At 37.0% G+C, this 18,169-nt stretch overlaps 1 protein-coding gene across 1 annotated transcript; it reads right to left on the bottom strand.

Annotated features, from left to right (window-relative positions):
• Positions 1-555: 555 nt before the first annotated feature.
• On the bottom strand, positions 556-17,921 carry LOC149089756 (uncharacterized). Its single transcript, XM_089244299.1, has 3 exons — positions 17,775-17,921; positions 11,973-12,236; positions 556-8,203 (listed from the first exon to the last, which is right to left on the bottom strand). Exons 2-3 carry the CDS (start codon positions 12,221-12,223, stop codon positions 7,120-7,122), a joined length of 1,335 nt encoding a protein of 444 aa, XP_089100425.1. The 5' UTR covers positions 12,224-12,236; positions 17,775-17,921; the 3' UTR covers positions 556-7,119.
• Between the last annotated feature and the right edge of the window lie 248 nt (positions 17,922-18,169).

Here is an 18,169-nt window from a genome sequence, read left to right as displayed (position 1 = left end):
GGGGTTAGCCTAAGAGACGTCATTCGTGAGGTTAGAAAACATTTTTTTTCTCAAAAAGTTTTTGAGATATGTACATGAAACTTTGCATGGTCAACAAGCATGGTAGAAGCAATAAATAAAAAATAATAATTGGAATCTGGGATGATGGGTTGCATTTCAGTATCTAGTTGAATGATTTGAAATCGGAACGATCCAGTCTTATTTCGATGAATTTTGTGTTGCGAGCCAGAATAAACATATTAACGGTCAAAAAACCATTATTTTTTTTCTCCAGTATTTTACTTCATATATTTAGGAGAAATTTAAAATAAAAGTTGTTTTGGTAACTGCTGTGCCTCTGGTCTAAAAATATGTTTGAAAAATTGTATTTTTTCTAACGAAAAATTCCTCAAAAACAAAGTTTACATAATTTTTTTGCATGTAAATTTCAAATGTAAGTGTATGAATTATTTTTATTCATATTCTGTATGTTTTTGTGAACACTTTAGTGAAAATTTCACTTGCATATATTGAAAATTGAAAAAGTTATGATTTATTTTCTCAAACAATGCCGCTTAAAAATTGAGCCTCGGAAAAGTCATCTGCATCAGTTTTTGATAAATTTCAACATTTTTTTTCTCAAAAAGTTTTAGAGATATGCAAATAATATTTCACACGGTTAATAAGGATGGTAAATGCAACAAATAAAAAAAAAATCATTGAAATCTGAGACTATGGGTGTCATGGCTGGGTGATTTGACATGGAATGACCCAAGAAGCATAATTCTCTTATCTGGTAGGTGTGCAGCTCCAGCATCAAACATTAAAATACTGTTTATTAACTGTATCCCATATAAATATAAAGATAATATTATTTCTCTAATTGAATTTTAAAAATATATATTCGAACACCAATGAATTGAAAATTTTGGTTGCAAAATCAAGTCCATATATATGTGCCCTTCAACCTTCAAACCATTGATTAAATAATAGAAACATACTTCCACTTATAGAAACTAAGTAATGCTCAGACCTCAGATTTTCTTATTTTTCAAGAGGCTTTACATGAACTAAAATAGCATGTTTTTAAAATTAGGGGGTTTTTTTTTCTACAATTATATATATAAACTTTTAGCACTTCATTTAATGAATAAAAAAAAACCGTTCCATGTGTATGAAGAAAATAAGAACTGAGATATAGTAGACTGAAGCATTTAATGTTATAAGGGGGACCCCCATCATTAGAAGTGAGACAATGACTGATATCTTTATCATACCTTATTCGAAACAGCATCTATTTGCACTTGACTCTCAGATAGAACACACACATATATAGACTTTATTTTAAACCCTGAATTGTATTCACATTTCATAGTTTAATGTGTGTGTGTGTGCAGATCTCAAACAAACAGGTATAAACTTTTCCATCTTATAGCTGATCCTTATCCCCTAAAACAGGAATTCCTTTGTCCAATTCCATGTCCAAAGCCGCGACTAGGAAGGTGGGAATATAGATCTGGTGTCTCAGGTGCTAAACCAGAGTAGTTGTCGAATTCACTCTTTAACAGCTCCTTCTACATCAGTTGGGGTGCCAAAATGTATATTTGCCTCAGCGGATGAACTATCTAGATGTTGCCTTGTCCATGTCTACAGAAAGTGGTGAAAATTGTGGACTTCCAATTCAGATATCTCGGCAAATGTTTTCGCTTAGAAAAACTGGAAATTTTCTCTATTGGACTCACTAAATAAAGACAGTTTTAAATGTAATCTATGTATAAGGAAGACCTATAATAATAAAATAAAATTTGTATCTCTCTCAATACACATGACTCCTTGTGAAATACTCAACCCATATCTAGCATTTACCCAATATTTGAATACTTTTTTTCAAACTGAAAATACGTCTCTATCATATGATCAATGAGTTAAAATGAAGATTATGCCACTCTCTGCAATTCATAAGTTTTTGAACCTTGGCTTTATGTGAAGATTAATTCAAGAAAGATAAACTGCCTCCGTGGAAGGTAGTGGTACAATTCCCTGCAGAAACAGTTGAATTTTCTTTCCTGGATTTTCATCTTCGCATAAAGCCAGTTGTCAAAAACCCTTGAATGATTTAAAAGTTAGAGTTTTTACAGAACAAACTCGCACACCTGTGCAATGTTTTTTTTTTAACTCACACAGTGGAATTCTAACTTGAATAAATATAATCAAACATGTAAAAATTAACCTGAAAAATAATTATGTTATCAGACAGTTACTTTTCACTTTCACCAATAATGAAAAAAAATTAATCATACACAAGTTTTACATGCATTTTTGTTTGACTGAAAACGTGGGAAAAATAAAATAAAAATCTGAATAAAATTGTTATTTATATGTAACATAACTCATGTTAAAATTGTGCTATTGTCAGAAACATTGCATAGGTTCATATCAATTCATGCTATTGTAATATTTCAAAACATTGAATATTTTTAACATTTTATCAGAGAAATTATGTTGTCTTTATACTCCTAAGGCACTACAGTTTAACATGTGCTAAGCAATGGTAACCATCGCAACTTCAACAAAAAGCTTATCATAGTAACTAATGCAGCACTTAAACATTCAGAAAGAACTTGACATGTTATGTCGTAAATCTGTAAATGTGGTAATATGGCCTTGAAAAATATAACCCAGGTACTGGCTGTTTCAGCAGCAAATGAACTAGATGACACAAAAACAATTACAAACAAAACACAATAAAAATGCACAATGTTTTGTTGTCAAGCTAATAATAAACTAAGGAACATATAGTTAAAAATAACTACAGTTTTTGAAAACTAACTAGTAGCTACACGAGATAAACTCTTACAGAAACACAAAAAAAAACTTAAATGGCACAATAACAACAATCTTCTGAAAAGGGGAATGATTACATTTAATGAACTTAATACGATCTCACAAAAGTGACATGGTATATTTATTTAGAAGGTCATGTATGCTACCATTACTCTACCACATGAAAGGATTACTGCATTATTCTGTACACTTTGATTCAATAACACTAATACAACAACAATTGCACTTGTAATCATCTAGAATTACCAATATTATTCAAGCTATATTAGTACGTATGTAATTGCTATGTAATTGAGTATATTAAAACAAGGCATCACAAATACATGCTATTATGGTTTCAGCAACTTCACTACTTTTATATATGTATATTTAGAGACTGCAGTATTTATATAGATTGATAGGCAAATTTTTCTAAGAAGAGACATCGAAACATGACAAAAGCAAACATTTCCCTGTAACCACTCTAAAATTGAAATGGTATATTAGAGGTTGAGCGGCACCATACTCAATACCAACAAAGATTATAATTAGTTTATGTGCTCTCTTATAGTGAATTTATTAGAGTTTTGTTAACTATAATTTCTAGAAAATAAGAAGCAGAGATATGTAAGCTGCATCCGGAAAAATGTTTTAAGAAAAAAGTTTTGATAGAAATGCTGCAGCTTCGTATCTACCACATAATTTTTATTCCTGCTACAAAATGCAGGAGAAACATCACAGAAACATCAAGGTATGTTTCTATTCTGAAACCATTGCAACAAGGTACACATATCTGAGCAAGAATTTTAAGAAAGCTATATCTGTCAACTGATAACATAGTTCCTACCTTGTTGCTACTCAATAACAACAAAATATCTTTGGAAAACTCAGAAGAAAAATTATTTAATAAGCTGCATATATCTTTCAATCAGTAGCAGGAGCTAAAGAACTTCAAAAACCATATACACTGCAGCTTCATGACTCTGGACATAAGAAAAAGGAATTGGAAGTGTTTTTATATGCCAGTGAAAGGCACCTTAGGCCTTCTTCGCCACTTAATCAACAAACATTTATGACAGCAGAAATATTTGCATCTAATAATCACATTTTAGAATATATTGATTAAAAGAGTTTTCCTCCATGGATCCATGGGTGTAAAAAAATAGAAGAGATCTAGGTTCTGAAAATTTAAAAGGATTTAAAAATTGAATAAAAGATCTTATTGTGCTGTAGTCTATAGCATTATAATACTGACTCAAATAAATCTAGCTACAGACTATTATACCATGCAAAGTTTTTATCTAATAGGAATGTAAATTCTTGTTTTCAATCAGCAACCTTTGACAGTAGTTAAGATCTGTACCATCTTCAGAAATGTATGTGATTCAGAGTGAAACTGAATTTCTTAATAATGAAGTAACTTTTCTTTGTCCTCTTTATATAATGGCAGATCAAATTGGAATGTATTGGGTGCAAGCTCTATTTTGGATAAACCTAAAACTTAATTAACACTCTACATAAAATAAGTTATGGAATTCTAGAATATCACAACCTAGGCACAGTCAAGTCTCACATCACAAATCACACTTTCTCGCTCGATGTGGTTTTAACACACTTTTGAACACCCATTTCAAATGTCTAATACCTAGCATAACTGTAATTTAAAGTCTTTTTTGTTATTATTATTGGAATTCAATTATCATGGTGGGGAAAAGCAAAAAAATGAAGATGTAATTTTTTGATTCTTTGTGAATTAAAGTTTATAACCAATGTATACCGTCCCAGTTTCAGGCATCGTGTTTAGCAGTGCTTCCCAAACTTTTGTCAGCAGTGGCTCCCTTACCCCAGTCGCCATATATCTGCAGCCTCCCAGGATAGTCTAACACAGAACCGCTTGAAAGCACTGAGCAGGATGTCACATTTAATGTCAACAGTTTACCGCTATACCCTAGGAGCACACTTTGAGAACCAAACTGAATAATCCTATAGGATTAATTGCAAACAGAACTCGGGATAGTTGTCAGGACTCAGCTAAAAACTGAAAAGTTGTTGTGTAGATTGTTAGTGTATAAATATAGTAACAATGAGTCTGTAAATAATACATATAATCATCTAAAGTATACTTTCAGTTCTTTTTTTATTCCTTGTTCATATTGGTATTAATGACACTTAATGACAACTTATCAGCACTATGATTTTTTTTTATTTATAAAAAATATAGTGCTGATTCATTCATGTAAGTAGAATTTTGCTGTTCAGGACCCATAACTAAATGTTAAGTTTTCTACGTGTAAATTTTGCAAATTTCCCCAAAAACTATTTTCGCAGACAAAAAATAACAAATAGTGTTTATTTTTCATTGTGTGATTTTGAATTCAATATCAATTAAATATGTCATGCCTTGTGTTGATCAAATAGTAATGTTTCATTTAAATGCAACTGCACCTTCTATTTTGTCTAATGCACCATTTGGCAAAAACAATATATTTATAGAATATGACATGAATGTCGCTCTTCACTTGTTAATACAAGATTTCCTTCCTTAAAAAATTAACATCTCAAATAATAAATATCTTCACAACATCCAGTCTTCTGTATATCTTGTATTTATAGAATGTTTATCTGTCTAAGAATTTACAGAAATCTAGATTTAACATGAAGATAAATCACAAGCATATCACCTGTTCAAGGAAACCAGCAGTATGTGTTGGTAAACTGAAGCATGTTAAAATCTGCTTTAAAGAAAGCAATCTGAGAAATATTGTCAAACAGTTTGGGAATCAATAATGAAATAAGATAAACGCTTTTTCTTAAAATCCACTGAATCATTTCCTCTGAGAATCATTACACAATATTAAGTTTTAGATTAAAACACACACACACACACATACAGTACAGATAGTCAATGGGAACACATTTATCACAAAATTTCAAAAACAAACAACAAACATATAAAATGACATCAAACTGTGAGTTTAAAACTAACAAATATAAACATCAATTTTTAAAAATTTGAAAAAAAATTGTAAAATTTAATGAATATATGCATATGAAAACATGAACTTTAAAAAAGACTTATGACACTCCTGTGTTTAGCCTCGGATATTATTAAAAACATTCATTGCCACATGCACCAAAATAAACATTATTGTACATAGTACAGGGTTGACTAGAACATAGATTTCTTTAACCTAACTGCAGCTGTTCCCTTGATAAATAGGCACATACAATAATGATATACAGGTACAATAAGTTACAAAGAGGATTCTTCAAAAAAAAAATTACAGTCACAAGTGTACTGATATACAATTGTATGAATGGAACTTATGAACATCAATATAACATGTTGGAAATTTTATTTCCCCATGCAATAAAGCTATCAATACACTAATACCATAATTATGTTAGTATATCCCACCCCCATAATTTTTTACCACCATAGAAGTGCAAATATTTTTTTAAAAGACTTTAGTTTAACATAGTAGTAGAAAATGAATCTGACTTAACAATTAAATTAAAATCAAATAAGATTTTTTAATTACACCTTCTGGACATGGTGATATTTCATACAATCATTACAAATTAACATGATTCAAAATACACAATAAATTAACAGAAATTCTAGATCTAGAAATGAGTTTTCCTAATATAAAATTTCTCCGTCACAAAAACAAACATCAACTAACATTTATTTGCCAACTAATAATTGCTACTAATGATTTTTTTTATAATTGATTTCAGTCCCACACAGAAAAATCTCTGCTTTCCCCCCCCCCCCCCAAATTTCGATTGAATTCTCATTGATTGATTAGAACAACTCAAACTAAAGTCATGTACAGCTTCAATCTAAGACTACCCCTGAATGTTGATGAAGAAACTGTGACAAATGTTGAACAAAATACTTGGGCAAGTCTCATTCAAGTAACTATAAATACAATTGATTCAATTAGAAGAAAGAAAACGTTTATGCTCAATATTACATCTTAATGAAATCACAAGTTTTAAATTCATCAAACAATTAAATTCTTTAGACTGAACACTTATCATGTAACATGCTGAAAGCATGGAGAACAGAATTAATGTGAGTAGAAAAAATTTGAAAATATCATTAACTGGCTTTTTAAAATTTGATTAGGATTTTACTCAAATGCTGAATTGAAATTACCACTAAAAATATGAAATTTTTCCCCCAAATATTGGAGATTTTCTTTTCTATATATAATTCTTTTTTCCCCCACTCTAGAATTATTATTTCAATTTTACAACTGAGAAAAAATGATACTATTAACAAAACATAGGGTAGATACTCTATTAAAATCATTTTTCTCCACGAAATTTGAATATTTCTTTCTCAGGAATCGGGGCAGTTAGGTATAGTAATTTGGTAACACCCCAGATGGAATCTGTTAACACTGTGAAAGGTACCTCTTCTAAACGAATTCCAGCTTTGTATGGTATAAGGGCAGTCTTGGGAAACTGTACATGGCACTGACTGGGTTTAAGCGACCTATTATTACTCCGAAGGCTCAACCTGTAAACAGTCTGAGGCTGAAGCAGCACTGGCCTTTTCAGTAGCACTTCAGTCTCAAACATCGGTTTTGAGCTAGCGCCTGGCAGAGTAGTCGTCATCTCCGTTACCTCTGCTAGGTTAAGCTCAAATACCGTGGTGTGAACACGACCGGCTTCGCTCATAAGTACCACATAATTATTTGATGTCAAAAATGAGGTCACTGTGACCAAGTGAACACCTATCAAGAACAGAGGCTTATCCGCCAGAAACCTGAAGCAAGTGAAGTTGCTCACATTATCAGCAAGACAATCCAAGTCTATGACTCGTAGAGTAACCCGCCTCACATAGTCTAGAAGATGTTCTGTTACACAGAAACTCTGGCGAGAATGATAGCTGTTGATCTCAGCATGTAGGAACTGCGGAAGTGTGTGCATTTCATCTGAGTTTATGCTTCGAGTACAGAGATACTTACGGTAAGGTATCATAATTTCAGTTATGCTCTCTTCAGTCAGTGGCTTATTCTGCCTGCAGCACTCCATAACTGCCCATCGCAGAAGGGCATTTATTACACACATCTCACTATCAACATTCAAACTATAGCTGGATACTACAGCCATCACCGATTCTTTACTCAAGTATTCAAATCCCTGGCTTCTCAAAACAATGCAGCCTGTGCCAAGGATAATATCAAGACAGATGTTGCTTAGAGGACTGAGAGTATATGTCACAGCTTTGCTGTAGATGTAGCACACATTGGACAGATCTATGTTTTCCTGGAGATAGTGGGCACATTTCTGGACCAGAGACTCCATCTGATACTTATGGGCAGCTTTCAATAGTTCTATGGCATCTCTCCAGTCTTCAAGTATGGCATCGCCCAAATACATATACCTTGAAGAATTAACAATATCAAATAAAAACAGCTATAATGTCAAAAGTTTGATATAAAAAATAACTATATGATCATTTTCTCCCATCAGTACAATTTTGAAAATGATATATTGCATAATTGAAAAATATTTCCTATAACTCAAACTGCCAGATGTAAAAACTATTGAACAACCAGCAATACATTTAACAGTCTGTTTCTATTGGGTTGTCCTAAGCATTATATAACTTATAGGCATCTTATACCTTTTAAATAAACTTCAACTCTAATGTTGAAAGTACATTTCATCTTTTACTTTTGACCTGAAACAATTTTTGGGGATTTTTCAAATTTCCTTTCTGGTTGAATTTAGCTGGATTTTATGCAAAAAATCCACTATGTGATTTTGGACAGTATAACTTCATTGAATAATTTCCCACATTAAGAATTTTGACAGGAGCAAAACTAATTAAATTGAAAAGGTGTGATGTCTGGTCAGTACAATATAGATGTGATAAAATGTATTCCAGCTTATCTTATGGAAATAGTTTTTGGTGACCAAAAATTAAAACTACAAAGATAAGCTTTTTGATATATTTCACAAGAATGTCACATACTGAATATTTAAATTCATACAATTCCCCCCCCCCCCCAACTGCTTTAACAAAATGTTTATGAACTGTTAACAATCCTTAATGAATTTCAATCTGTCAATTCTGGATTTCTTTGGTTCCCAACTTCATGACATTATTCATCAACTGCCCCTTGACGAAACACTCTGATCCTCATCTTTTATAGTATAACTAGCTATAATACCCGATGTTGTCCGAGTTTTCTTCAATGAGGCTTTTTTGGATCACATGATATCTCCCTCTTTCTTTGAGGGACATGCAAACCATGTCTAAGTGCACCAATATGGCAGACTTTCTGTGCGACTCATGAAAGAAACAAATCTAGATTTAAAGAAACATAAAAATAATTTTTTTTTTCTTTTTTTAAAGGGTGCTAGGTATTTCGATTCCCCCCCCCCCCCTGAACTTCGAGTTATCCATCTCTGCCTGTTTCTGCTTCAAAAAATGCTTAATTAAAGCTGTGATATTTTTTCGATGTACTTTTTACGGGCTCATAATTAATTTTAAAACAACCTAAACTATATGAATTTATGCAGTTGAATATTAAAAGACAACGTGGAGATATTAATTTTCATGCTTGAGAAGATATAAATAAAAAGTTGAAATCAATGTTATTGCATGGATATCCAACTCAAAAGTAGGTCTGGCTAATTACTTCATATTTAATTTTCTGGGCTTCGTATATCTCTAAGCCAACTCAATATTTCAAAAATCGAGTATTTAATACAATTTTTAAAATTATTGATGTGACAGAAAACCCCACTAAATTTCCGCATTTCTACATTAAAATTGGAAATTTTAACACTGATTTCTATGAGGATCACCCTTTTCCTGACTCTCAAAGCGATGCTGATGATGATTATGACGTCATTCAAAAAACCTCATTGCTGGGAGTATTGAAAATGGGGGAAACCATTATAAAGGCATAAATATTATACATACACTGACAGCATTGAGGAAATGACGAACCATTGCAAAGGCATATACACGTCTTAAACGCATTGCTAGGGAACCACGGAAACCAAAGGAAACACTCGGAAAGTGATTGTTGAGGCCCAAACACCATTGTTGCCCTACGGTTTTTTGCCCATTTGGGGCATTTGCCCTGCTCTGACGAAATTTTAAAGTAGTCTATCATTTAAGTCGGGTCCCATTTTGCATATATGCAAAATTTGCCGATGATCGATCTAAAATTGTAGATTTGTATAGAGAACAGACACACACACACAGAAAATCAATTTTATATATATAGATTTCAGTCTATAACACTGAAATTCCCAGATTTAAAACTTCACAAACCTGTTGAATTGTTGATAGATGTAAAGAGATCCATCTCTTTATAAATACTTATAAAAGTTTGAGAAACATGAGGTACTTTCATTTACAGTGATATCAAATTCATTTTTTTATTATCCATATTGTACCTCCTGTATAAATATTCAAAATACATTACCATGGTGAAGACTAGACTGAACATTTCAGCAAATGTTCAATTTCTCTGTGCTGCCACAAAATGTTTATTTAAATAGAATAAAATGTGTCTTTAAGGTGCAGCTGTTTTTTTTTTATCATGCTTTTTACATAGCAGAAGCTTAAAAAATGATAAATTATGATCCTCAGGACGAGAGTCCAGCATGATGCCCACCTAACCACACAGCGGCTCTCAGGGTACTACTGCTACTCAGCCGTACATTCACCTTGTAAACATTACCCAGAGGAATTTCTAATGAATCGGTACATGCCGGAATGAGTGTATGTGGGGAGCCCTTAACCCAATTTTGACTGATCTTGCATTTACTTAACGCTTTGTTTAAACATTTTTTTTCAAGAAATTTTCATGTAAAATTTCTGTATGAAATAAACATTTTTGGAAATCAAACGGTCTAATGAATGTGTGCTACAGTATTTATTTCAAGTTTGTCAACATAAAAATTTGACAGATAATTTTTATGACTTTTCAAAAATGAAATTTTATCCTGATATTTGCCTTTGGAATTTTTTATGACTATAAACATTTAAAACAACATTTTTTGAAACTTTTAGAATATATTACTTAACTAACCATTTATCATATCGTCACCTTACAATGAAAACCATGTTCAATTTTTTTTCAAAAATGACTTTTCTTGACAGTTTTATATTGAGAACATATCTCACCCGCATAGGCGGAGATAGACTTGGAAGTCTGAGGGGGCACGGTCATTATTGCTGGGGGGGGGGGGCACAATGATGATGATGATGCCAATTCATATATGCATTAGGGGTCATTAAAGTATTACGTCAGCATCGAGGGGGGAGGGGGTTTGGATTTGCTGACTTTTGATGACAGGGGGGGGGGGGGTTTGAAGTTAAGTCATGAACCACCCCCTTTTTGAAGATATGAAATATTCTAAGCTGCTGCCGAAATTTTGCTGACAGGGAGGGAGGGGGGTCAGTGTTTTGCCGACTTTTGCTGACAAGGGGGGGGGGGGTCAAAAATGACTGAAAATCTGCTTACATAATACTTGAATGACCCCTTAGATCAGTTGACTCCACCTTTGCTGCTGGGGAGGGCAATGCCGCCCACGCCCCCCGTATCTCCACCCATGCTCACTTATTACAGCTTTTGAAAGAAAAAAAAATCAGCCACAATCTGCTCTCTACAGAAATAAAATGAAACCCCCCCCCCTTCCTCCCCACCCCGCTTTTGTGAGTAATTCAATGAGAGGTCCCATCCTTATTTTTTGTCCTTCCTGTAAAGTTGGGAATTTTTTATGTATAAGATTTTCATTATAAGGTGACGATGTATAAGAATGCTGTGTAATTTAGTTACGAATTAGAAGAACAGTCAAAACTGGGTTAAGTATTTAAAAGATCGGAGCTATGTGTGTTTTGTGTTCTGCTTGTGCTGCCACCAGTCTTCCACATGTTGAAGTAAATATCTATGGCAAATGCCTGAATTTTCATGTTACGTAAGTATCATGTTGAAAGCCTGCCTATTCTCTGTGGAGAGACCTTTTTCAAATGAGAGACCAACTTGCATTTGCACCTTGAAGTTGGAAAACGGCAGAAAACTAACTTCAGCCAACAACCACTGTGCTGCCAATGGGAATATGAAACAACCTCTTTGGGTATGTAAACTGCAGGTTAAGATTACTAAATAAATACAAAAGTTATTCACCTTAAAAGTTTCTTCAATGTTGAAGGTGTCATGTCCTGAAGCACGATTTCTTGGGTCTTCTTCTCGAGAAAGTCGCTGTCCAGCATCCTCTGGAAAACTATACTTTGAGCTGCCAGAACTGTGCTATGAGCAGGGAATCTCCAAACAGAACAGTCTTCAGATATCATAATAGTTATGTCACTGCAGTGTTCATTCATGAATAGCGTTGCTCCAGCACCATGGACTGGTGACGGCTTGAACGTGTGACTCATTATGCTAGTTGCGCTACATGAAAAACAATAAATTACTGCTGCGAAGTTTTATGAATTGGTAAAATATTCATGGCAATTATGAAATATTATATGTGGCTCAAATATTTTCTGAAAATTCTTTTCATGGAGTTCCGACTGGCCATTGTACCTACAAATGGAAAACACCTACGCACGGAAAAGATGGTTGTTGCATTATAGCCAGAGAGGCGGGTCAAAAAATGAGGACGAGAAAGAGTTTGCTCTTTCCCTTCTGTGAAGAATGGGGATGTACCATGCATTGAGGTGGTCCAGTTTCTATGAACAGCTCTCTTTCTCTGCTGGCTACTACTACTAAACCACACATGCATCTCATCCACATTCCTCTGCGGAACTCCTAACGAATTGGTAAATGTTGGAATGTGCATGTACGTGCAGTCAACCTGACTTGAAGTTTGTGTCGGTGTAATAACGTTTGTATCATATGTAATGTATTTTTTGAAACTGCATGGCGCCGCTTAATAGTACTGCACTGCAGGGCGTGTACCGAGCTGCCTCATAACTTATTGTATTGCACCATTTTTGTACTAAACTTTTTGAAAATGCATTGTGCCTCTGTAAAAAATTCTTCTCATGCACCGCAAACTTTCGTATAGATAAAGAATTGATATATATACACCGTACTAAATAGTATCGCATAATATTTTTTATCATTTGAGCATTATATCGAATGTACCGCATTGTAATATATAGAATGGAATCATAATTCGAAACTGTGCCGTGCCACCGTTAAATAATGTCTGTATCCGCAAGCTGAAACCCACAAATGGCAGCGCCAACGGCACCCACGGTTGTGCCACACGTGGCACTGATTTTGGTATATGTATAATCTTCTGAAACAACGTAGAACCCTGTAATATTTTACATTGCATTTTTCAGAACTGCACCACAATGAATTGTAGCCTATTTTGTATAATATGTATTTTGAAATCGCATCATGACCCTATTGAATCGTATTGTGCTGTATGGAAGTATACAGTAAGAAATGTATTGTATCATATGTAATGTATTTTTCTGAAACTGCACGGCGCCGCTTAATAGTACTCTACCGCAGGGCGTGTACCGAGCTGCCTCATAACTAATAGTATCGCACCATTTTGTACTAAATTTTCTGAAACCGCATTGGGCCTCTGTAAAAAACCCTTCTCATGTACCGCAAACTTTTGTATAGATAAAGAATTGACATATAAACACCGTACTAAATAGTATCGCATAATATTTTGTATCATTTGAGCATTATATCGAATGTACCGCATTGTAATATATAGAATGGAATCATAATTCGAAACTGCGCCGTGCCACCGTTAAATAATGTCTGTATCCGCAAGCTGAAACCCAAAAATGACAGCGCCAACGGCACCCACGGTTGTGCCAAACGCGGCACTGATTTTGGTATATGTATAATTTTCTGAAACAACGTAGAACCCTGTAATATTTTGCATTGCATTTCTCAGAGCTGCACCACATTGAATAGTTGCCTATCTTGTATAATATGTATTTCGAAATTGCATCGTCACCCTATTGAATAGCATTGAGCTGTACGGAAGCACACAGTAAGAATTGTATTGTATCATATGCAATGTATTATCCTGAAACTGCATGGCGCCGCCAAATAGTACTACACTGCAGGGCGGGTATCGAGCTGCATTACACCTAATTGTATAGCACCATACAGGTACTGAACTATATTTGAAAAGGCATTGTGCCCCTGTAAAAACCCTACTCAAGTACCGCAATTTTGTATAGATAAAAAATTGAAATTTTAGCATTGTACTAAATAGTACTGCATAGTATTTTGTATCATTGAGTATCACATCGAACGTACCGCAGTGCAATGTATAATACGGAGTCATACTTCCAGATTGCACAGTGCTGCACCATACGAAAATGTACCACACCATACAGGTATGCACTATATTTGTACTATATTTGAAAATGCATTGCGTACCTGCGAATGTCTACTCAAACACCGCAACCAATTGTATTGTATAGATGGAATTGAAATGTGTACATCTAGACCAAAAGAGACGAGGTGCAAAAAGAGGCCAAGAGCCCAAAAAAGAGGCCAAGAGCCAAAAAAAGGCACCACAAACGTCCAAACCTAAGAGAGAGACATCAACGGCTCAATAGAGCCAGGCAGCAATAGCAGTGGCCCAGCACCTGGGCTGGCCACGGAGACCAACAAAGGCTTACCAGAGCCACCCAGCCAAAGGAGCGGTGGTCCAGCACCTGGGCTGGCCACGGACACACAGCAACGGCTTACCAGAGCCACCCAGCCAAAGGAGCAGTGGTCCAGCACCTGGGCTGGCCACGGACACCCAGGAACGGCTCACCAGAGCCACCCAGCCAAAGGAGCGGTGGTCCAGCACCTGGGCTGGCCACGGAGAACAACAACGGCTTACCAGAGCCACCCAGCCAAAGGAGCGGTGGTCCAGCACCTGGGCTGGCCACGGACACACAGCAACGGCTTACCAGAGCCACCCAGCCAAAGGAGCAGTGGTCCAGCACCTGGGCTGGCCACGGACACCCAGGAACGGCTCACCAGAGCCACCCAGCCAAAGGAGCGGTGGTCCAGCACCTGGGCTGGCCACGGAGAACAACAACGGCTTACCAGAGCCACCCAGCCAAAGGAGCGGTGGTCCAGCACCTGGGCTGGCCACAGAGACCAACAACGGCTTACCAGAGCCACCCAGCCAAAGAAGCAGTGGTCCAGCAACTGGGCTGGCCACGGACACACAGCAACGGCTCACCAGAGCCACCCAACCAAAGGGGCAGTGGTCCAGCACCTGGGCTGGCCACGGACACCAGCAACGGCTCACCAGAACCACCCAGCCAAAGGAGCGGTGGTCCAGCACCTGGGCTGGCCACGGAGATCAACAACGGCTTACCAGAGCCACCCAGCCAAAGAAGCGGTGGTCCAGCACCTGGGCTGGCCACGGACACCCAACAACGGCTCACCAGAGCCACCCAGCCAAAGAAGCAGTGGTCCAGCAACTGGGCTGGCCACGGACACCAAGCAAAGGCTCACCAGAGCACCCCAGCCAAAGGGGCAGTGGTCCAGCACCTGGGCTGGCCACGGACACTCAACAAAGGCCCACCAGAGCCACCCAGCCAAAGGGACGGTGGCCCAGCACCAGGGCTGACCACGAAGACTCAGGAACGGAGACAATAAATAAAAACCGTGCCCCAAGTGTCAAATGTCGCGAGAGCGGTTGTGGGGAAAAACTTTTGTATATAGATGTAAAAATTGTATTCTGTTGAAATGAATAAACAATTTTCTGGGGGATTCTTGGGATCGGGTCTCGGGAGTTTGGGTGGGGGGTCCCGGGCTGTCGCTCAGGTCTGTGGGCTCCTCCTGGGGGCGGGGCGGCTGCCTGGGTGGGGAAGATGCTGCCGCAGATCTCAGAAAACCCTAAAGACCAGGCCTTGCGCTTGCAGCAAGGGACTTAGACAGAGGGTTGGGGGTGCCGGGAGGGGGCGCCTTTCGGACAACCTCCGGTGGGCGTCTTGGCCCGGCACCCCTGACTCTCCCCAGCGCGACCCAACCCGCAAGGGTAAAAGGCTTATATCCCTGGAGGGACAAAGCCTGGGCCGTGACTGGTTTGTCGGTGTAATAATGTTTGTTATGTGCAGTGCTGCCATCTGTTATCAATTTTTCTGATTATGAGTGAAATGTAATGACTGAATAATTATATTGTTGTATGCCTGTTGTGTGTGTGTGATATTTTTTTTAATATGTTGCAGAGATTTTTTGAGGGGGGGGGGGGAGTGCATGTCAAGTTGGGTTCACTTTGACTGCATAGAGCAGTGTCGATCAAGACTACTACTTAACCATACACGCACCTCATACACATTTTTTTACATAATTTCTAATGAATTGGTACATGCCAGAACGTAAGTGTCGTGAACCTAACGTGAAATTTGTTTGTGCAATGCTTGTTGTGTGTGTAGTGTTGCCATCTGCCATCAATTTTTCTAACTATGAGTAAAGTGTAATGGTTGAATAATTGTATGTTTTAGGCCTGTTTTCTCTGTGAAGAGACTTTTCAATTTGGGGGAATCGGCTTTCATTCACACTTTGAAGTTGGGAACCACAGAAAACCAACTTTAGCTGATCACCACTCTGGTGCTCTGCTGAATACTGAAAGTAGCCACATTTCACCCACCACGTTTCATTTAAAAGATTTATTTCACAGCCGATTTTTTTTCCACAGCTCTCAGTAGGTCCTCTTAACTAGATTCTATGGTTCCCTTTCACCTGATTTTCACTCATAGTCCCCTCAGAATATCAACCCGCAGCTGTATGGCCACTAGCACTCATGTCGTATGGAAATGTGACGCTGATAACTTAAGTGATCTGTAAATATCCTGCCTCGTTCATTTTTCAAATGTTCTGAAAAATGAACTGGTGACATAAGTGGCCTCGACGGAAATGTGCCATGGGTCACTTAAGAGGTCTGGGAAAATGTTTCACGGGTCCCTTAATTGATCAGGGAAATTGTGCCATGGGCACTAAAGTGATCTGGGAATGTGCAGCAGGTCACTTGAGTAATGTTGAAATGTGCCTCGAGTGACTTGAAGAATAGCCAAAAATTACTTGTATGAATAATGATGATTTACAGTGAATCTCGCTTATATCATTCCCATATATGCTTTTTTTTTTCACTTAGCATGACTAATTTTTGTGGACCAACTCTCAATAATACTCATTAAATGAAATAATGAAGGCAGGGTCATGTCTCCAGTGGTGTAGATGGTAGCATGCTTGCCCGGTATGCAAGAGGGCCTGGGTTTGAGTCCCGGCGGAGACGTGATGACTTTCCTTTCCCAGTTCACCTCAGCATAATATCTGGCAAATAACTGTTTCCTTGACTCAAGATTTCCTGTTAAAGCATTTTCCTGCATTTATAACATGACAGAACAACCAGACACACCTCCATGTTAATATTCAGAAGAACCACTAATGTATAGGAGGTGCACTGACAGCAGTGCACATAGAACATGATGGTTACATTGAAAAACATAATAAGCGGGATCCACTGTAGCTGATTTTATACTTTTAAGGTTTGACGTCGTGGGCCACATTTCGCCAGCGGTAAGATCACAGCCCCCACCCCCGGGTTTTAAAAAATATAATAGAAATAGTCAAACAAGGGGAAATGTATACATACATATATTGAGTATAGGTTTTCCGGGGGCCGCCCTCTTTCGGAAGAAGTTGAAATGACGGGCTTGCCCCCATATTCCCCACACATCAATCTGGAGCAGGGCCCCAGGCTGGGACCTTTGGCGCGCCCTCCCCCCCCCCCCCACCTTCAGGTCAGATTTTTCACGGGGGGCCCCCCTTTATAGTTAATTTACAGCGTGAAAAATCAAAAGTAATAATAACCGTCCCGGCTCTCCGTGGGAGGCCCATGCATTGAGCATGTACGCTCCTGTGCTCGATCAACACCGGCATCGATTGAATTATAATAGCTTTTATGAATAAAACTAAATTACAACACTTAAAAATTACCGATATGACTGCTACGTTGTTGATGCAAATACTTCGACAATTTTTAGATTTTTCGACAAATATTATCTAAGGGGAAAAAATAAAAACAAACTTCTAGCTAAACTAACAAATAATGAGTGAAGAAAAAAAACAAAACAGCTGATTTCCATATTTTGGATATTGCATGTTGGCTTTAAGAACCTAATGTGAGTGCAGCCAGTCGATCAACATTTCGATGCCTAATTTCCAGTTGATAAATTCCGTCTAATTACTGTCAATTTTGAAACGAAAAGTAGGAAATGAACAAATAAATATTTAGAGAAATTGAAAAATAACTACAGATATTTTTCTTTATTTTCTAAGTTTGAGGGAAAAATTTCTTGCAGCGATGTTTTCGATAATTTGTCCCCGCTAAT

This window comes from Pholcus phalangioides, unplaced genomic scaffold (assembly GCF_987345545.1).
Source record: "Pholcus phalangioides strain wild (caught in Gottingen) unplaced genomic scaffold, Ppha-v1.0 ptg000001l_1, whole genome shotgun sequence".
NCBI lineage: Eukaryota > Metazoa > Arthropoda > Arachnida > Araneae > Pholcidae > Pholcus > Pholcus phalangioides.
The sequence above is the reverse complement of the archived record's forward strand: the minus strand, read 5'-3'. Positions and strand labels throughout refer to the sequence as shown.